This window comes from Salvelinus fontinalis, chromosome 30, assembly GCF_029448725.1.
Source record: "Salvelinus fontinalis isolate EN_2023a chromosome 30, ASM2944872v1, whole genome shotgun sequence".
NCBI classification, from domain to species: domain Eukaryota; kingdom Metazoa; phylum Chordata; class Actinopteri; order Salmoniformes; family Salmonidae; genus Salvelinus; species Salvelinus fontinalis.
The window spans coordinates 17,558,454-17,580,662 of record NC_074694.1 but is presented as its reverse complement, the minus strand read 5'-3'; the positions used below and the strand labels follow the sequence as shown (position 1 = coordinate 17,580,662).

Below are 22,209 nucleotides of genomic sequence, written 5' to 3'. Positions count from 1 at the left end.
TCGTAGTAAAGAACAAGTACCGCTTGCCACTCATCAGCTCTGCTTTTGACCCCCTCCATGATTACCCGGTGTTCAGCAAAATCAACCTCTGAAATGCCTACCACCTTGTCCGCATCAGAGAGGGACGAGTGGAAGACTGCGTTCAACACATCACTTGGTCACTGAGTATTTGGTCTTACTAACGCCCCTGCTGTTTTCCAGAATCTAGTCAATGATGTGGCTGCTTCGTTTTTGTCTATTTAGATGACATCCTGATTTTAAAAAATACATATAATTCTCCCAGCAACACGTTCACCAAATTCTTCAACGGCTGTTGGAGAATAAGCTTTTTGCTCAAGCTGAAAAATGTGAGTTCCATGAGTTCCTGGTTTATATTATTGCACAGGGACAGTTGCGTATGGACCCCTCCAAGGTCATGGCAGTTACAGAGTGGCCTGCGCCCTCTAACCGGAAGCAGATACTCTGTTTCTTGGGGTTTGCACATTTTTAGACGTTTCATCCGCAACTACAGCCGTCTGGCAGCACCGCTCACCACTCTCACCTCCACCTCTGATCCATTGAAATCCTGAGGCAGGGGCAGCATTCCCTGGAACTCAAGCGCCGCATCACTTCTGCCCCGGTCCTCACTCAACCCGACCCAGAACTCCAGTTCATCGTGGAAAAGTCTACCACGCCTCTGACACCGGGGTAGGTGCTGTTCTGTCTCAACGTTCCCCCTCTGATCAGAAGGTCCACACATGTGCATTCTTTTCATGTAAGCTCTCACCTGCAGAGAGGAACTTTGATATCCTTGTCTCATCGCGCACCAGCGACTCCTGTGGCGGGCCGGGCGCAGTGCGCGCTAACCAAGGGAGCCAGGTGCACGGTGTTTCCTCCGACACATTGGTGCGGCTGGCTTCCGGGTTGGAGGCGCGCTCTGTTAAGAAGCAGTGTGGCTTGGTTGGGTTGTGTTTCGGAGGACGCATGGCTTACGACCTTCGTCTCACCTGCAATTGAAGGTGGCATCGAAGGAACTTTCCCCCCGATTCATTGGTCCTTAACCCCTCTGCTGTGCGCCTGAAATACCCAGCCTCTCTCAGGATTCATCCTACAATCCATGAATCCCTGATTAAACCAGTCTGCTCCAGCCGCCTGTTTCCTCCTGCAGCAGCCCCCCCCCCAATCGGGGTCGCGGCTGGCAGTACCTGGTGGACTGGGAGGGATACGGGCCTGAGGAGCGCTGCTGGGTGCCCCGCTGTCACATTCTGGACCCCTCACTCTTATGTGATTTTCATACCCTACACCCAGCACCCAGATAAGCCCGGTCGGGCGCCAAAGGGTGTCCGTGGAGGGGGGTACTGTTACATCTGATCCTGCCACGTCCTCTACTTCTCATCCTGGACCTCCCTAACCTGCCACCACTCCCCCAGTGCTCTCTCTCTCTCTCCCTCTCGCTGTGATTGTGTGAGTGGAGACCAGGTGTGCTGGAAGCAGAACAGATTCCCACCAGCTGCAACCTGTTCCATAATCAAGAACCCTACAAATACTCAGTCCTGCCACTTCCACGCTGTCAGATTGTAGTCTCTACTCAGTCAGTCTGCATTTCTAGCTGTTTGTTGCTGCATAGATTTTGTTATCCTGTTGTCCCTGTTTTCCGTAGCCTCATGCTGATTGTTCTCTCCGCTACAGTCCCGTCTGCTTTGACTCTGGTACCTATCTCCAGTCCCTCGTCTCCTCAGTCCTGCTTCCCTGCCCTGGATCTTCGCTCTACTGCTTCATTGGATTCCACTCCAGACCTGCTTACCCGGTTCTTAATCTCCTGCACCCCATCTCCTCTCCTGCTTTTCAATAAAAACATTGGTTACCTATCCTTGTCTCCTCATATGAGCCTGCATTTGAGTTCCCCTGCTCCGCCCCGCGTAACAAGAACAGAACAGAAAATACTACAATACAGTATAATAGGGGTCTTGTTAGGGATGAAATAGGGGTTAACTGTAAAGCATGCCCTCACGTCTATCATCCAGTGCCATTACTTTTCTATCTCTGTCAATATGCCTTTTTACCCTTTCAAACTTCTAGGGGAGTACTTCGTTTTCTATAGTTGCATATTTTCTACCTGGTCAGGCATGATAACGAGTGCAATAAAGGGTAAACATACTCAATTTTACTCTGTTCTTCCACTTTCTTCATCCAAAGCCAATTATATCAATGCATTTTATCCTTTCAAACGTTCAGACAAGTCTAGGAAAGGCCTTGGTTTGTGCATGATTACATGTTCTCCACGGACACATTATGTATCTGTCTCTCCCTCCCCCTTCTCTCCCTCCCTCTGTGCTGTAAGTCAGGTGTGATGGACAGTAGAGGGGTTACACAGCCATTCCTGCTCTCCACTGATAAACCACAGAGGGCCAAGGATACATTATCTCACACACACACACACACACACACACACACACACACACACACACACACACACACACACACACACACACACACACACACACACACACACAGACAGACAGACAGACAGACAGACAGACAGACAGACAGACAGACAGACAGACAGACAGACAGACAGACAGACAGACAGACAGACAGACAGACAGACAGACAGACAGACAGACAGACAGACAGACAGACAGACAGACAGACAGACAGACAGACAGACAGACAGACAGACAGACAGACAGACAGACAGACAGACAGACAGACAGACAGACAGACAGACAGACAGACACACACACACACACACACACACACACACACACACACACACACACACACACACACACACACACACACACACACACACACACACACACACACACACACACACACACACACACACACACACACACACACACACACAAGGTGCTAGATTGTGAGGGACTGTGGAGAGAATCTGATTACCCGACTGGCATAATTACTGTGGCCTAGATGTATAATCAGGGTAGGGATCTTGTATTTGAAAAGTGTCTGCCACACGCACACACACACACACAGGGCTGACACAATTACTGTGTAATCGTGTAATCGACGATTATGGATGAAGACCGTCATGAAAATAAAATAACAGGCCATAACCGTAAAACATACACCGAACATACACCACACACCACGCACACACTGAGACACTAACACACACAGTCAGACCGGCCAGTAATCTTGTTCTTGAAAAGTGTCTGCTGTCATTATCATACTGTTGCTCTCATTACTCTAACTGGTGTCCCACCTACTGTTCATGTGTCTACAGCACTCTCATTTGTCTAAAACTGCTCCATGGCAACAAGCTGCATCTTCTGTCTGACTATCTATCACACACAGCGTGGGGTGACCTTTTATGCGGTGTGTTTGTGTGTGTTTTTGTGTGTGTGTTTGTGTGTGTATTTGTGTGTGTGTTTGTGTGTGTGACCTTTATCTCTGTGTATCTACATTAATTGCTTCTTTCTGGCTAATGGGGAGCAAGGTGCTACATCTCTCTGTCACTATAACAACACTCATCCACGCACGCATGCACGCACGCACGCACGCACGGACACACGCACGCACGCACGCACGCACGCACGCACGCACGCACGCACGCACACACACACACACACACACACACACACACACACACACACACACACTAATTGTAAGTTGTGTTTTTCATATCCTACGGAGCAGACAGAACTTTTGAGCAGAAGCAGAGCGCTAACGCTGTGTGTGTGTGTGACCATCATTACTCTATCTCTCAGTGATGTAACTATTTTTACCCAGCAGCTCTCACACTGAACCACAAGGCTAACAAGGAGTTTTATTCTCATAACTTGCACAGTGTGATACACACTCTGTTGACTTGTGGGACGGTTTTATAGAAAGATTTATTTCAGTCATGTTTTGAAACTTTTTCAAATAGCTCCAAGATAACAATTACAAAAAACTGTCATTAAATGGTGATAAGCAAAACAACTTAGTTGTTTTTAAAAGTGACCATATTCATAACATACAATTAGTAATGGATTTATTTAAAGGGTTAATCCGCAGTTGAAACATTAACGAAGTGTCACCCCACCTCTCTTTTGGTAAAATACTGAGGGATGGGCCTGGAGAAATTAATGGACAGAGCTTGTAACGTCCTGACCAGAGTTCTTATGTGTTTTGCTTGTTTAGTGTTGGTCAGGACGTGAGCTGGGTGGGAATTCTATGTTGTGTGTCTAGTTCGTCTGTTTCTGTGTTCAGCCTAATATGGTTCTCAATCAGAGACAGCTGTCAATCGTTGTCCCTGATTGAGAATCATATAAAGGTGGCTTGTTTTGTGTTGGGGATTGTGGGTGGTTGTTTCCTGTCTCTGTGTTTGTGTTCTGCACCAGATAGGACTGTCTCGGCTTTCACGTTTTGTTATTTGTTAATGTTCACTGTTCATTGTTAAATTAAACATGTTGAACACTAACTGCGCTGCATTTTGGTCCTCTCCTTCATCCCAGGAAGAAAGCCGTTACAGAGCTATGGATGCAAGGACTGACCATCCAAGATATCAAAATGATAGTTTAAGCATTTCTTTAGGCTACATGCAGTGTTTGTTTACATTTACATTGTTTACAAACATTGGAGTAAAACAAGGTAATATTTTGGGTTCTGACGGGGTACGATAATTGAACTAAGCAGTGAGGCATTGTAAATATAAGATATATTCTTCAAGAAACATCAATGGGTATATACAGTGCCTTCAGGAAGTATTCATACGCCTTGACTTATTCCACATCTTTCCTGAATTCAAAATATATTAAATATAGTTGTTTTCTCCCCCATCTACGCACAATACACCATAATGGCAGAGTAAAAACATGTTTTTAGAAATGTTTGTACATTTATTGAATGAATATCTAATTTACAGAAGTTTTTACACCTCTTCTATGACACTCTAAATTGAGCTCATGTGCATCCAGTTTCCTTCGATCATCCTTGAGATGTCACTACAACTTGATTGGAGTCCACTTGTGACCAATTCAATTGTTTGGACATGATTTATAAAGAAACACAGCTGTCTATATTTATTGTCACATACACCAGACAGGTGCAGTGAAATGTGTTATTTTACAGGGTCCGCCAGAGTAGTACAGTGCCCTTGGTGCTAAGTAGGGTTGGGTGCCTTGCTCAAGGGCACATCAATAGATGTTTTACCTTGTCGGGTCAGGTATTCGAACCAGCAACCATTCGATTACTGGCTCAACACTCTAACCGCTAAGCTACCTGCCGCCCATGAGGTCCCTTAGTTGAGAGTGCATGTCAGAGCAGAAACTATACCATGAAGTCTAAAGAACTGTCCGGAGATCACAGAGATAGAATTGTGATGAGTCTTATATCTTTAGAAGGGTATAAAACTATTGAAAGTGTGTTGAAAGTTTCCAAGAGCACAATGGTCTCCAAAAATATGTATCTACCCAGACTCTGCTTGGATCTGGGAGCAACCTTGGATCTTGGAAACTGAGCAACCTTGGTCAGGGAGGTGACCAAGAACCCAATGATCACACTGACATGAGATACAAATGTAACTATTTGGCCTGAATGCAAAGCGCTATGTCTGGAGAAAACCAGGTACAGCTCATCACCCATCTAACACTACTTCAGGAGGAACTACTGAATATAAGAGCAACGTTCCACCCAGTACAATGGATCGGATCCCAGCCGGCGACCCTAAACAACAACGCCGTAAAAGGGGCAAATGAAGCGGTCTTCTGGTCAGGCTTCGGAGACGGGCACATCGCGCTCCACTCCCTAGGATACTACTCGCCAATGTCCACTCTCTTGACAACAAGGTTGATGAAATCCGAGCAAGGGTAACATTCCAGAGAGACATCAGAGACTGTAACGTTCTTTGCTTCACGGAAACATGGCTCACTCGAGAGACGCTAACGGAGTCGGTGCAGCCAGCTGGTTTCTTCATGCATCGCGCCGACAGAAACAAACATCTTTCTGGTAAGAAGAGGGGCGGGGGTGTATGCATTATGATTAACGAGACGTGGTGTGATCATAACAACATACAGGAACTCAAGTCATTCTGTTCACCTGATTTAGAATTCCTCACAATCAAATGTCGACCGCATTATCTACCAAGGGAATTCTCTTCGATTATAATCACATATATTCCCCCCCAAGCAGACACATCGATGGCCCTGAACAAACTTTATCTGACTCTTTGTAAACTGGAAATCACACACCCTGAGGCTGCATTCATCGTAGCTGGGGATTTTAACAAGGCTAATCTGAAAACAAAACTCCCTAAATTCTATCAGCATATCGATTGTGCTACCAGGGCTGGTAAAACCTAGGATCATTGTTATACTAACTTCCGCGACGCATATAAGGCCCTCCCCCGCCCTCCTTTCGGAAAAGCTGACCACGACTCCATTTTGTTGCTTCCAGCCTACAAACAGAAACTAAAACAGCAAGCTCCCACGCTCAGGTCTGTTCAACGCTGGTCCGACCAATCTGATTCCACTCTTCAAGACTGCTTCGATCACGTGGATTGGGATATGTTCCGCATTGTGTCCAACAACAACATTGATGAATACGCTGATTCGGTGAGCGAGTTCATTAGAAAGTGCATTGACGATGTCGTACCCACAGCAACGATTCCCAAACCAGAAACCGTGGATTGATGGCAGCATTCGCGTGAAACTGAAAGCGCGAACCACTGCTTTTAACCAGGGCAAGGTGACCGGAAACATGACCGAATACAAACAGTGTAGCTATTCCCTCCGCAAGGCAATCGAACAAGCTAAGTGCCAGTATAGAGACAAAGTAGAGTCGCAATTCAACAGCTCAGACACAAGAGGTATGTGGCAGGGTCTACAGTCAATCACGGATTACAAAAAGAAGACCAGCCCCGTTGCGGACCAGGATGTCTTGCTCCCAGACAGACTAAATAACTTCTTTGCTCGCTTTGAGGACAATACAGTGCCACTGACACGGCCCGCTACCAAAACCTGCGGGCTCTCCTTCACTGCAGCCGAGGTGAGTAAAACATTTAAACGTGTTAACCCTCGCAAGGCTGCAGGCCCAGACGGCATTCCCAGCCGCGTCCTCAGAGCATGCGCAGACCAGCTGGCTGGTGTGTTTAAGTACATATTCAATCAATCCTTATCCCAGTCTGCTGTTCCCACATGCTTCAAGAGGGCCACCATTGTTCCTGTTCCCAAGAAAGCTAAGGTAACTGAGCTAAACGACTACCGCCCCGTAGCACTCGCTTCCGTCATCATGAAGTGCTTTGAGAGACTAGTTAATAAGGACCATATCACCTCCAACCTACCTGACACCCTAGGCCCACTCCAATTTGCTTACCGACCCAATAGGTCCACAGACAACGCAATCGCAACCACACTGCACACTGCCCTAACCCATCTGGACAAGAGGAATACCTATGTGAGAATGCTGTTCATCGACTACAGCTCAGCATTTAACACCATAGTACCCTCCAAACTCGTCATCAAGCTCGAAACCCTGGGTCTCGACCCCGCCCTGTGCAACTGGGTCCTGGACTTCCTGATGGGCCGCCCCCAGGTGGTGAGGGTAGGTAACAACATCTCCACCCCTCTGATCCTCAACACTGGGGGCCCCACAAGGGTGCGTTCTGAGCCCTCTCCTGTACTCCCTGTTCACCCACGACTGCGTAGCCATGCACGCCTCCAACTCAATCATAAAGTTTGCGGACGACACTACAGTGGTAGGCTTGATTACCAACAACGACGAGACGGCATACAGGGAGGAGGTGAGGGCCCTCTGAGTGTGGTGTCAGGAAAATAACCTCACACTCAACGTCAACAAAACAAAGGATATGATTGTGGACTTCAGGAAACAGCAGAGGGAGCACCCCCCTATCCACATCGACGGGACAGTAGTGGAGAAAGTGGAAAGTTTTAAATTCCTCGGTGTACACATCACGGACAAACTGAATTGGTCCACCCACACAGACAGCGTTGTGAAGAAGGCGCAGCAGCGCCTCTTCAACCTCAGGAGGCCGAAGAAATCCGGTTCGTCACCAAAAGCACTCACAAACTTCTACAGATGCACAATCGAGAGCATCCTGTCGGGCTGCATCACCGTCTGGTACGGTAACTGCTCCGCCCACAACCGTAAGGCTCTCCAGAGGGTAGTGAGGTCTGCACAACGCATCACCGGGGGCAAACTACCTGCCCTCCAGGACACCTACACCATCCGATGTCACAGGAAGGCCATGAAGATCATCAAGGACAACAATCACCCGAGCCACTGCCTGTTCACCCCGCTATCATCCAGAAGGCGAGGTCAGTACAGGTGCATCAAAGCAGGGACCGAGAGACTGAAAAACAGCTTCTATCTCAAGGCCATCAGACTGTTAAACAGCCACCACTAACATTTAGTGGCCGCTGCCAACATACTGACTCAATTCCAGCCACTTTAATAATGGGAATTGATGGAAATTATGTAAAAATGTATCACTAGCCACTTTAAACAATGCCACTTAATGTTTACATACCCTACATTACTCATCTCATATGTATATGTATATACTGTACTCTATATCATCTACTACATCTTGCCATCTTTATGTAATACATGTATCACTAGCCACTTTAAACTATGCCACTTTATGTTTATATACCCTACATTACTCATCTCATAGTATATACTGTACTCTATACCATCTACTGCATCTTGCTATGCCGTTCTGTACCATCACTCATTCATATATCTTTATGTACATATTCTTTATCCCTTTACACTTGTGTGTATAAGGTAGTAGTTGTGGAATTGTTAGGTTAGATTACTTGTTGGTTATTACTGCATTATCGGAACTAGAAGCACAAGCATTTCGCTACACTCGCATTAACATCTGCTACCCATGTGTATGTGACAAATACAATTGATTTGATTTGATTTGATATCTACCATGAAGCATTTTGGTGGCAGCATCATGCAATGGGGACTGGGAGACTGGTAAGTATAGAGTGAACAATGACTGGAGCCAAATGGACGACTGTGATCACGCTGTCCGCAGCCGATGTGAGCAAGACCTTTAAACAGGTCAACATTCACAAGGCCGCAGGACCAGACGAATTACCAGGATGTGTACTCCGAGCATGCGCTGACCAACTGGCAAAGTGTCTTCACTGAAATTTTCAACCCCTCCCTGTCTGAGTCTATAATACCAACATGTTTCAAGCAGACCACCATAGTCCCTGTGCCCAAGAACACTAAGGTAACCTGCCTAAATAACTACCGACCTGTAGCACTCACGTCTGTAGCCATGAAGTGCTTTGAAAGGCTGGTCAAGGCTCACATCAACACAATCATCCCAGACACCATGGACCCACTCCAATGTGCATACCGCCCTAACAGATCTACAGATGATGCAATCTCTATTGCACTCCACACTGCCCTTTCCCACCTGGACAAAAGGAACACCTATGTGAGAATGCTATTCATTGACGACAGCTCAGCGTTCAACACCATAGTGCCCTCAACGCTCATCACTAAGCTAAGGACCTTGGGACTAAACACCTCCCTCTGCAACTGGATCCTGGACTTCCTGACGGGCCGCCCCCCAGGTGGTGAGGGTAGGTAACAGCACATCCACCACGCTGATCCTCAACACAGGGGCCCCTCAGGGGTGCGTGCTCAGTCCCCTCCTGTACTCCCTGTTCACTCATGACTCCACGGCCAGACACGACTCCAACACCATCATTAAGTTTGCTGATGAAACAACAGTGGTAGGCCTAATCACCGACAATGACGAGACAGCCTATTGGGAAGAGGTCAGAGACCTGGCCGTGTGGTGCCAGCACAACAACCTCTCCCTCAACGTGATCAAGACAAAGGAGATGATTGTGGACTACAGGAAAAGGAGGACCGAGGACGCCCCCATTCACATCGACGAGGCTGTAGTGGAGCAGGTTGAGAGCTTCAAGTTCCTTGGTGTCCACATCACCAACAAACTAACATGGTCCAATTACACCAAGACAGTCATGAAGAGGGCACGCCAAAACCTATTTCCCCTCAGGAGACTGAAAAGATTTGTTATGGGTCCTCAGATCCTCTAAAGGTTCTTCAGCTGCACCATCGAGAGCATCCTGACTGGTTGCATCACTGCCTGGTATGGCAACTGCTCGGGCTCCGACCGCAAGGCACTACAGAGGGTAATGCTTACGGCCCAGTACATCGCTGGAAGGCCCTAGAGGAAGGCCCTAGAAATTGTCTAGGACTCCAGCCACCCAAGTCATAGACTGTTCTCTCTGCTACCACAAGGCAAGCGGTACCGGAGTGCCAAGTCTAGGTCCAAGAGGCTTCTAAACAGCTTCTACCCCCAAGCCATAAGACTCCTGAACATCTAATCAAATGGCTACCCAGACTATTTGCATTGCCCCTCCCCCCCCCTGTATTTTACACTGCTGCTACTCTCTGTTATTATCTATGCATAGTCACTTCAATAACTCTACCTACATGTACATTTTACCTCAATTACCTCGACTAACTGGTGCCCCGCACATTGACTCTGTACCAATACCCCCTGTGTCACATCTTCTCCTGCTCCTCCCCTTCGCTATACAACGTCGCCGGAATACTAACCACCGATCCTGAGATTCATCTTTACGCACAGCTGGCACTCATCATTACACGCGTCTATTAATCATTATGATTCACATCTGGACTTCATTACCTTCATCATTTCCTTCCCTTTATATGTCACGCGCTTACGTTCATTCACCAGTAGGTATTGTTTTTGTGTACCGGCTTGTAGCCACATGGAATTGTCTCGTTCCTGGTTTTGTTGTTCTATTAAACGTTTCACCTGCACATGCTTCCAGACTCACAGCTCCATTATTACACCCTGTATATAGCCTCGCATTTAAAAAAATTTATTTTAATTTTTTTAACTGCATTGTTGGTTAAGGGCTTGTAAGTAAGCATTTCACTGTAAGGTCTACACCTGTTGTATTCGGTGCATGTGACATACAATTTGATTTGATTTGAAATACAGGCAAATCCTTGATGAGAACCTGCTTCAGAGTGCAAGCGACCTTAGACTGGTGCAAAGATTTACAGTTCCAGTCAAAAGTTTGGACACAGCTACTCATTACATGGTTTTTCTTTATTTTTACAATTTTCTACATTGTAGAATAATAGTGAAGACATCAAAACTATGAAATAACACATATGGAATTATGTAGTAACCAAAAAAAAAAGTGTTAAACAAATCTAAATATATTTAATATTTGAGATTCTTCAGAGTAGTCACCCTTTGCCTTGATGACAGCTTTGCACACTTGGCATTCTCTCAACCAGCTTCATGAGAAATGCTTTTCCAACAGTCTTGAAGGAGTTCCCACATATACTGAGCTCTTGTTGGTTGCTTTTCCTTCACTCTGCGGTCCAACAAATCCCAAACCATCTCATTTGGGTTGAGGTCAGGTGATTGTGGAGGCCAGGTCATCTGATGCAGCACTCCATCACTCTCCTTCTTGGTCAAATAGCCCTTACATAGTGTTTAACACTTTTTTGGTTACTACTTGATTCCATATGTGTTATTTCATAGTTTTGATGTCTTCACTATTATTCTACAATGTAGAGATTTTTTAAAAATAATGAAAAACCCTTGAATGAGTAGGTGTGTCCAAACTTTTGACTGGTACTGTACATTCAAACAGAACATGGACCCTAAGCATACAGCCTAAGCAATGCTGGAATGGCTTCAGAACAAGAATGTGAACGTCTTTGCTCGGTAGCAAGTAGCCTAGCGGCTAGAGCATTGGGCAGTAACCAAAAGCTTTTTAGCACTACACAGCTGATTCAAATAATCAACTAATGATCAAGCTTTAAAAATTTGAATCAGGTGCGTAGTGCTAGGGCAAAAAACTAAATATGCACCCCTTGGCGTCCCTAGGACCGAGTTTGGAAAACGGTGCATTATGGGGGTAACCAGCAAAATGTGAAATAAGTCAAGGGGTATGAATAATTTCTGTAGGGACTGTATCATACAAAAATGGATGTAGCAACTGCAGATTGCCCCTTTAAGGCATTATAAATGTTGTTTATTTCGCTCATTACTCCTACCATTAGAAAGGCCTCTTAGTCCCATTGCACACATATAAACGCATGCACAAATGCGAGGACACACACACATACACACACACACACACACACACTCATACATACACACACTCTTCAACAGTGATGGAGTGAAGAGGGGAGGCAGTGGAAAGGATGGAGGGATGTTTAAAGAGAGAAAAAACCTCCAGGCTTCACTACCACCTGCTGTTTTCTCTCTCTCTCTCTCTCTCTCGTTCTCTCTCTCTCTCTCTCACTCTCTCTCTCTCTCACATGACATGCTCTCTCTCTCTCGCGCTCTCTCTCTAGCTCTCGCTCGTTATCTCTCACTCTCTCTCTCACATGCTCTCTCTCACTCTCCATCTCTCACTCTCTCTCTCTCTCTCTCCCTCTCTCTCTCCCTCTCTCTCTCTCTATCTCTCCCTCCCTCTCTCTCTCTTTCTTTCTCTCTCTCTCTCTCTCTCTCTCTCTCTCTCTCTCTCTCTCTCTCTCACTCTCTATCTCTCTCACTCTCTCTCTCTCTCTCTCACTCTCTATCTCTCACTCTCTCTCTCACATGCTCTATCTCACTCTCTCTCTCACATGCTCTCTCTCTCTCACATGCTCTCTCTCTCTCTCTCTCTCTCTCTCTCTCTCTCTCTCTCTCTCTCTCTCTCTCTCTCTCTCTCTCTCTCTCTCTCTCTCTCTCTCTCTCTCTCTCTCTCTCTCTCTCTCTCTCTCTCTCTCTCTCTCTCTCTCTCTCTCTCTCTCTCTCTCTCTCTCTCTCTCTCTCTCCCTCCCTCTCTCCCTCTCCCTCTCCCTCTTACAGCTAAGGCTCTGAATGTTGCTTGGGACATTGTTTTGTATTGTAGGTTATACTGAGTTCTTCGTCTTTCAAAAAATCTTTGCAGTCCACTTTTTAACGTGCAATACTTTTTCAATTCAGCGTATTACCTCACCTAGATAAGCACCCCATGTCCTACATAATTTTTTGGTGGTGTCTGCAAACTTGTATTTTCCATTTTTCAGGGTCACAAAGTGAACAAGTTTAGGAACCACTGTTTGCAATGATATGAGTTGTTTTGTACTACAGTACAGATACTGCGTGTGTGAACCTCCCCAGAGGAATGAAGCAGCGTATCTCAACACTCTCTAAAGAAACACTGCTTCTTCTACCCTGGGTAGCCACTTACTGTTATTAATATGAAATATTTAATGTCTATTAATATTTAAATGTGGTGAAAAAAAGACCCAAACTTTTACCATTTATCAGACAGAACAAAAGGGACATCCGGTGTGCGTGTGTGCATGCGTCTGCCTGCCTTTGTGTGCTTGCGTGCCAAGGACATGTCTGCGTGCGAGTGTGTGTGTGACGGTTTAGTCAGGAGTTAATCTGTTGATGTGGTCTTGAAACAGAATATTATTATAGTCCATTCAGTTTCCAGATGCCCAAGGCCCCAGGCGGAATTCTCCTCTTCCACTGCTCTTTTAGTTGTTATTTAACCAATTCATTGAGCAATCTTTGCTGATGATGCAACAATTAGCATGTACTGTGCCTTCAGAAAGTATTCAGACTCCTGGATTTTTCCACATTTTGATACATTACAGCCGTAGTTTAAAATTGATTAAATTTTTTTGGTCGTCATCAATGTACACACAGAACCCCAAAATGACAAAACGAAAACAGGTTTTTAGATTTTTTGCTAATAAAAAAATAAACAACGGAAATACCTAATTTACATAAATATTCATAACCTTTGCTATGAGACACAAAATTGAGATCAGATGCATCCTGTTTCCATTGATCATCCTTGAGATGTTTCTGCAATTTGATTGGAGTTCACCTGTGGTAAATTAAATTGATTGAACATGATTTGGGAAGGCACAGTCCTGTCTATATAAGGTCCCACAGTTGAAAGTGCTTGTCAGAGCAAAAACCAAGACATGAGGTTGTAGGAATTGTTTGTGGAGCTCCGAGACAGGATTTTTATTTTTTTATTTAACTTTTATTTAACTAGGCAAGTCAATTAAGAACAAATTCTTATTTACAATGATGGCCTACCAATAGGCAAAAGGCCTCCTACGTGAACGGGGGCTGGGATAAAAAAAAAAAAGATAGGACAAAACACACATCACAACAAGAGACACAACACAACACTACATATAGAGAGACCTACGTCTCGGAGGATTGTGTCGAGGCACAGATCTGGGGAATTTTCTGCAGCATTGAAGGTCCCCAGGAACACAGAGGCCTCCATCATTCTTAAATGGAAGAAGTTTGGAATCACCAAGACTCTTCCTGGAGCTAGCCTCCCGGCCAAACTGAGCAATCAGGGGAGAAGGGTCTTGGTCAGGGAGGTGACCAAGAACCCGATGGTCACTCTAATAGAGCTCCAGAGTTCCTCTGTGGAGATGGGAGAACCTTCCAGAAGGACAACCATCTCTGCAGCACTCCACTAATCAGACCTTTATGGTTGAATGGCCAGACGGAAGCCACTCCTCAGTAAAAGGCACATGACAGCCCGCTTGCTCTGGTCTGATGAAACCAAGATTGAACTATTTTGCCTGAATGCCAAGCGTCACCTCTGGAGGAAACCTGGCATCATCCCTACGGTGAAGCATGGTGGTGGCAGCATTATGCTGTGGGGATGTTTTTCAGTGGCAGGGACTGGGAGAAAATAGCTCCTGAAAATAGCTGTGCAGCGACGCTCCCCATCCAACCTGACAGAGCTTGAGAGGATTTGCACAGAAGAATGGGAGAAACTCCCCAAATACAGGTGTGCCAAGCTTGTAGCATCAAATCCAAGAAGACTTAAGGTTGTAATCACTGCCAAAGGTGCTTCAACAAAGTACTGAGTAAAGGGTCTGAATACTTATGTAAATGTGCAACAAAAAAAACAACAACCTGTTTTTGCTTTGTCATTACGGGGAATTGTGTGTGGATTGATGAGGGTAATAAAACAATTATATCCATTTTAGAATTAGACTGTAACGTAAAAAAATGTGGAAAAAGTCAAAGGGTCGTATTACTTTCCGAAGGCACTGTATTTAGCAAATTTTTGTTGTTTAACTTATTTAAAGAATTTGTGATTGTATGGCGTCATCCGACATTCCTGCTAGTGTTCTGTTTCTATCTAACTCTTCTTTCTCTCCATTTTTCTTTCTCCCTTCCTTCTCTGTCTCTCTCCCCTTCCCACCCTTTCCCTCCCTCCCTCCCTCCCTCCCTCCCTCCCTCCCTCCCTCCCTCCCTCCCTCCCTCCCTCCCTCCCTCCCTCCCTCCCTCCCCTCTCCCACTATCTAGTCATTCATCTCGCCACAGATTGCCTTCATAAATGAGTCAGTCTACCCAGACACAGCTCCATGCAACATGTTATACCCACAGGGGGAGTTAAGATATTTTGGCAGATTATGAAGTTTGTGACGTCATCTTAATTAACGAAGAGATGAAATGATTATGTTTAATTTGCAGGTCGGTTAGTTCTTGCCTGTCAATCGAGAGTCAATGAAAGTTATTTAACTACATAATATGAGAGATGCTTTGATTGCATCCTACACCTCTCTCATAAGTGTTTCCATCACTATGTTACTGCATCTCGTCAATGGAGCAAACAATTATCATTTGGATCAAAAAGATTCTGACTTGAGGGACTTTCCCTCTGTCACTTTCTGGTGGAAGCAATGTTCAGAACATTGCAGGTAGAAATGTTATGTATAAAATGGACTTGTCTACCTCATTTCCTATTCTAAAGTGCATGACAGAGAATGTATGTTCTAAACAGCATCCATCTGAATATAGATCACCCCCTAAGGTGTTAAGGATAATACCTTGGAGTGCTGTAGCTAAGCGTTAATGAGTCGACCAAATGTTCAATTAGATAATGAGGATCTATTTTATTCTCTTTCGATTCTATTTTTTTACGAGCTGCTTTAGATTATGAGATTGTCCACTCTACTGTGATGAGAGCTAAGAGAAGTGAAGGGTTGATTGTTTGTGTGTGTATGTGTGTGTGTGTGTGTGTGTGTGTGTGTGTGTGTGTGTGTGTGTGTGTGTGTGTGTGTGTGTGTGTGTGTGTGTGTGTGTGTGTGTGTGTGTGTGTGTGTTTAACTATACGTGTGGGGACCAGAAGTCTCCACAAGAATAGTAAACTGACAAAAAAATTGACCAACTGGGGACATTTTGTTGGTCCCCACAAGTTCAAATGCTATTTCTGGGTTAAGGTTAGGGTTAGGGTAGGGTTAGGGAAGGGTTAGGGAAGGGTTAGGGAAGGGTTAGGGGTTAGGGAAAAAAGGATTTTGAATGGGACTGAATTGTGTGTCCCTACGAGGTTAGTTGTACAAGGCTGTGTGTGTGTGTGTGTGTGTGTGTGTGTGTGTGTGTGTGTGTGTGTGTGTGTGTGTGTGTGTGTGTGTGTGTGTGTGTATGTGTGTGTGTGTGTGTGTGTGTGTGTGTGTGTGTGTGTGCAGCAGCTAGTTGTGCATTGAGGCTGACATGCTGACCAGACCGGACACGTTGCGTGCACGAGCTTCGCAAAATAAATGTAGAAATCCATGTTATTCAATTATTGCACCCACACTGCTCGCGCGCGACAACAAGCGTCTGCGACGCCAAGGGCTAAAATAGAACTCCTTTCTATTTCTGACGCAGATCGCGCTGAAAGTCCTGCCTCTTCCATCTCCTCATTGGTTTATAGAAGCAGGTACCCACGTGCCATCTCCTCATGAAAGACAAACTTTGTGCTGGTTGTCGTGGTAATACAATGAAAGTGTAGATGCCGATCACCATATAAGTTGAAAGATGAAAAAGCCTGGAAGGAGGAGAGATGACTAGAAACGATTCGGTTGGCCGTTTTATGTGTGGATTAATTGTCGGAGTAGAGGACCTTGTGCATTTCAGGTAAAATAACAACTCGATGTTTATATCCCAGGACAAATTAGCTAGCAACAGCAAGCTAGCTAAATAGGACAAATTAGCTAGCAAGTGCAAGCTAACTAGCTAAATTGCCATACATGTCCCCAAATTAATGTCATTGGTTCAGAGTTTGTTTTGCTATTTTAACCTGCGTGTCGTGATCGCGTTTGGTGTAGGGGGACAAAATACATTTATGCACGATAGCGCACGCGTGCAGCCAGTTTGGGTTCCGTGTCAGTGTGTGTGTGTGTGTGTGTGTGTGTGTGTGTGTGTGTGTGTGTGTGTGTGTGTGTGTGTGTGTGTGTGTGTGTGTGTTTGTGTATTCTCTGTCTTTCTCCGTTCCCTACATACAGTTAGACTAGTGCCTGTCTCAGTCTTTGTCTCTAATGGCACCTTATTCCCTATTCAGTGTGACACCCTATTCCCTATGCAGTGCACTATATTTGATCAGAGTCACTATAAGTTGATACGGGTGTAATTTGATCAGAATCACTATAAGGGGAATAAGGGTGTCATTTGATTTTAGTCACTATACGGGGATAAGGGTGTAACTTGATTAGAGTCACAATAAGGGGAACAAGGGTGTAATTTGATTAGAGTCTATATAAGGGGATAAGGGTGTAATTTGATTAGAGTCACTATAAGGGGAACAAGGGTGTAATTTTATTAGAGTCACTATAAGGGGATAAGGGTGTAATTTGATTAGAGTCACTATAAGGGGAACAAGGGTGTAATTTTATTAGAGTCACAATAAGGGGAACAAGGGTGTAATTTGATTAGAGTCTATATAAGGGGATAAGGGTGTAATTTGATTAGAGTCACAATAAGGGGAACAAGGGTGTAATTTTATTAGAGTCACTATAAGGGGATAAGGGTGTAATTTGATTAGAGTCACTATATGGGGATAAGGGTGTAATTTGATTAGAGTCACTATACGGGGGTAAGGGTGTAATTTGATTTGAGTCACTATACAGGGATAAGGGTGTAATTTGATTAGAGTCACTATACAGGGATAAGGGTGTAATTTGATTAGAGTCACTATACAGGGATAAGGGTGTAATTTGATTAGAGTCACTATAAGGGGATAGGGGTGTAATTTGAGTCACTATAAGGGGATAAGGGTGTAATTTGATTAGAGTCACTATACAGGGATAAGGGTGTAATTTGATTAGAGTCACTATACAGGGATAAGGATGTAATTTGATTTTAGTCACTATAAGGGGATAAGGGTGTAATTTGATTTGAGTCACTATACAGGGATAAGGGTGTAATTTGATTAGAGTCACTATAAGGGGATAAGGGTGTAATTTGAGTCACTATAAGGGGATAAGGGTGTAATTTGATTTGAGTCACTATACAGGGATAAGGGTGTAATTTGATTAGAGTCACTATACAGGGATAAGGGTGTAATTTGATTAGAGTCACTATAAGGGGATAAGGGTGTAATTTGAGTCACTATAAGGGGATAAGGGTGTAATTTGATTAGAGTCACTATACAGGGATAAGGGTGTAATTTGATTTGAGTCACTATAAGGGGATAAGGGTGTAATTTGATTTTAGTCACTATACAGGGATAAGGGTGTAATTTGATTAGAGTCACTATACAGGGATAAGGGTGTAATTTGCTTAGAGTCACTATAAGGGGATAAGGGTGTAATTTGAGTCACTATAAGGGGATAAGGGTGTAATTTGATTAGAGTCACTATACAGGGATAAGGGTGTAATTTGATTAGAGTCACTATACAGGGATAAGGGTGTAATTTGATTAGAGTCACTATAAGGGGATAAGGGTGTAATTTGATTTTAGTCACTATACGGGGGTAAGGGTGTAATTTGATTAGAGTCACTATAAGGGGATACGGGTGTAATTTGATTAGAGTCACTATAAGGGGATAAGGGTGTAATTTGATTTGAGTCACTATAAGGGGATAAGGGTGTAATTTGATTAGAGTCACTATATGGGGATAAGGGTGTAATTTGGTTAGAGTCACTATAAGGGGATAAGGGTGTAATTTGGTTAGAGTCACTATAAGTTGATACGGGTGTAATTTGATTAGAGTCACTATATGGGGATAAGGGTGTAATTTGGTTTGAGTCACTATATGGGGATAAGGGTGTAATTTGGTTTGAGTCACTATAAGGGGATAAGGGTGTAATTTGGTTAGAGTCACTATAAGGGGGTAAGGGTGTCATTTGGTTTGAGTCACTATATGTGGATAAGGGTGTAATTTGGTTTGAGTCACTATGTGGGGATAAGGGTGTAATTTGGTTTGAGTCACTATAAGGGGATAAGGGTGTAATTTGGTTTGAGTCACTATAAGGGGATAAGGGTGTAATTTGGTTTGAGTCACTATGTGGGGATAAGGGTGTAATTTGGTTTGAGTCACTATAAGGGGATAAGGGTGTAATTTGGTTTGAGTCACTATAAGGGGATAAGGGTGTAATTTGGTTAGAGTCACTATAAGGGGATAAGGGTGTAATTTGACACTGTATAAGTCTCTCATTATTGACTCTAACAGGTTTCAGGTCCAAGAGCTCATCTCATGTCAATCAATCAATCAATCAAGTTTATTTTATATAGCCCTTCGTACATCAGCTAATGTCTCGAAGTGCTGTACAGAGACCCAGCCTAAAACCCCAAACAGCTAGAATGCAGGTGTAGAAGCACGGTGGCTAGGAAAAACTCCCTAGAAAGGCCAAAACCTAGGAAGAAACCTAGAGAGGAACCAGGCTATGAGGGGTGGCCAGTCCTCTTCTGGCTGTGCCGGGTGGAGATTATAACAGAACTATGCAAAGATGTTCAAAAATGTTCATAAGTGACAAGCATGGTCAAATAATAATAATGTCATTAATTCCTGTCTCTAATAAAGGGTTTTTACAGATTCCCGTGTGGCTCAGCTGTCCGAGTGGCGCAGGGGTCTAAGACACTGCATCTCAGTGCTTGTGGCGTCACTTCAGACACCCTGGTTCGATTCCAGGCTGTATCACAACCGGCCTTGATTGGGAGTCCCATAGGGCGGCGTACAATTGGCCCAGCTTCGTTAGGGTTTGGCCGGGGTAGACCGTTATTGTAAATAAGAATTTGTTCTTAGCTGACTTGCCTAGTTAAATAAAGGTCAAATAAAAAATAGACTCATAGGGATGTGTTGGTCTCTCTGGCCCCGTACACAATCAAGTTGTACAACTGATTTGTGTGTGTGTGTGTGTGTTTGTGTGTGTGTGTGTGTGTGTGTCTTCAGATGAAGTCGGCTGGGGTGGTGGAAGGAGGACTGTTCACAGAGAGTTACTGCAACATCTGTAACGCCCAACTCATCTCTGAGTCGCAACGCACAGCACACTATGAGGTGAGTCTACATCACACACACACACACACACGCACGCACGCACACACACACACACACACAGAGAGGAAGAGGCCTGAGAGAGAGGAGGAGGGCAGGGGGTATGAGTGTGGGGTAATCAAGAGGGGAGAGTGTGGTGCAGGGAGTTACCATGAGAGGGAGAGAGAGGAAGAGGCCTGAGAGAGAGGAGGAGGGCAGGGAGTATGAGTGTGGGGTAATCAAGAGGGGAGAGTGTGGTGCAGGGAGTTACCATGAGAGGGAGAGAGACAGTGCAAGGTGGAGGGATGGATAGATAATGGAGTGCTGCTAGTGGGTGAGAACATGGCTGAGTCCAGTCCAGTCATGCTGCTCCACTGCCCCTGTTAGAGTCAAATACCATCCTCTCCCTGCCTGACTCCCTGCCTGTCTCCCTGCCTGTCTCCCTGCCTGCTCCCTGCCTGACTCCCTGCCCCTGTTAGAGTCAAATACCATCCTCTCCCTGCCTGACTCCCTGCCTGTCTCCCTGCCTGTCTCCCTGCCTGCTCCCAGCCTGACTCCCTGTCTGTCTCCCTGCCTGCTCCCTGCCTGCTCCCTGCCTGACTCCCTGCCTGACTCCCTGCTTGCTCCCTGCCTGCTCCCTGCCTGACTCCCTGCCTGTCTCCCTGCCTGTCTCCCTGCCTGCTCCCTGCCTGACTCCCTGCCTGTCTCCCTGCCTGCTCCCTGCCTGTCTCCCTGCCTGCTCCCTGCCTGTCTCCCTGCCTGCTCCCTGCCTGACTCCCTGCCTGTCTCCCTGCCTGCTCCCTGCCTGCTCCCTGCCTGCTCCCTGCCTGACTCCCTGCCTGCTCCTTACCTGACTCCCTGCCTGACTCCCTGCCTGACTCCCTGCCTGCTCCCTGCCTGGCTCCCTGCCTGACTCCCTGCCTGCTCCCTGCCTGACTCCCTGCCTGACTCCCTGCCTGCTCCCTGCCTGACTCCCTGCCTGACTCCCTGCCTGCTCCCTGCCTGCTCCTTACCTGACTCCCTGCCTGACTCCCTGCCTGACTCCCTGCCTGACTCCCTGCCTGCTCCCTGCCTGACTCCCTGCCTGACTCCCTGCCTGACTCCCTGCCTGACTCCCTGCCTGCTCCTTACCTGACTCCCTGCCTGACTCCCTGCCTGACTCCCTGCCTGCTCCTTACCTGACTCCCTGCCTGACTCCCTGCCTGCTCCCTGCCTGACTCCCTGCCTGCTCCCTGCCTGACTCCCTGCCTGACTCCCTGCCTGACTCCCTGCCTGACTCCCTGCCTGCTCTCTGCCTGACTCCCTGCCTGACTCCCTGCCTGACTCCCTGCCTGACTCCCTGCCTGCTCCTTACCTGACTCCCTGCCTGACTCCCTGCCTGCTCCCTGCCTGACTCCCTGCCTGACTCCCTGCCTGACTCCCTGCCTGACTCCCTGCCTGCTCCTTACCTGACTCCCTGCCTGACTCCCTGCCTGACTCCCTGCCTGACTCCCTGCCTGACTCCCTGCCTGGCTCCCTGCCTGACTCCCTGCCTGACTCCCTGCCTGCTCCTTACCTGACTCCCTACCTGACTCCCTGCCTGACTCCCTGCCTGTCTCCCTGCCTGTCTCCCTGCCTGCTCCCTGCCTGACTCCCTGCCTGTCTCCCTGCCTGACTCCCTGTCGGCTCCCTGCCTGTCTCCCTGCCTGACTCCCTGCCTGACTCCCTGCCTGTCTCCCTGCCTGACTCCCTGTCTGCTCCCTGCCTGTCTCCCTGCCTGACTCCCTGCCTGTCTCCCTGCCTGTCTCCCTGCCTGACTCCCTGCCTGTCTCCCTGCCTGACTCCCTGTCTGCTCCCTGCCTGACTCCCTGCCTGACTCCCTGCCTGTCTCCCTGCCTGTCTCCCTGCCTGCTCCCTGCCTGACTCCCTGCCTGACTCCCTGCCTGACTCCCTGCCTGCTCCCTGCCTGACTCCCTG

At 46.3% G+C, this 22,209-nt stretch overlaps 1 protein-coding gene across 4 annotated transcripts in view; it reads left to right on the top strand.

The window, feature by feature from the left end:
• LOC129828745 (zinc finger matrin-type protein 4-like) overlaps positions 1-22,209 on the top strand; it is a 116,842-nt gene that overhangs the window by 9,053 nt on the left and 85,580 nt on the right. For all 4 annotated transcript variants that reach the window (XM_055889916.1, XM_055889917.1, XM_055889918.1 and 1 more), the window contains exon 2: positions 20,173-20,277. In XM_055889916.1, coding sequence (XP_055745891.1) covers positions 20,173-20,277 — 105 coding nt within the window. The remainder of the gene's footprint in view (positions 1-20,172; positions 20,278-22,209) is intronic.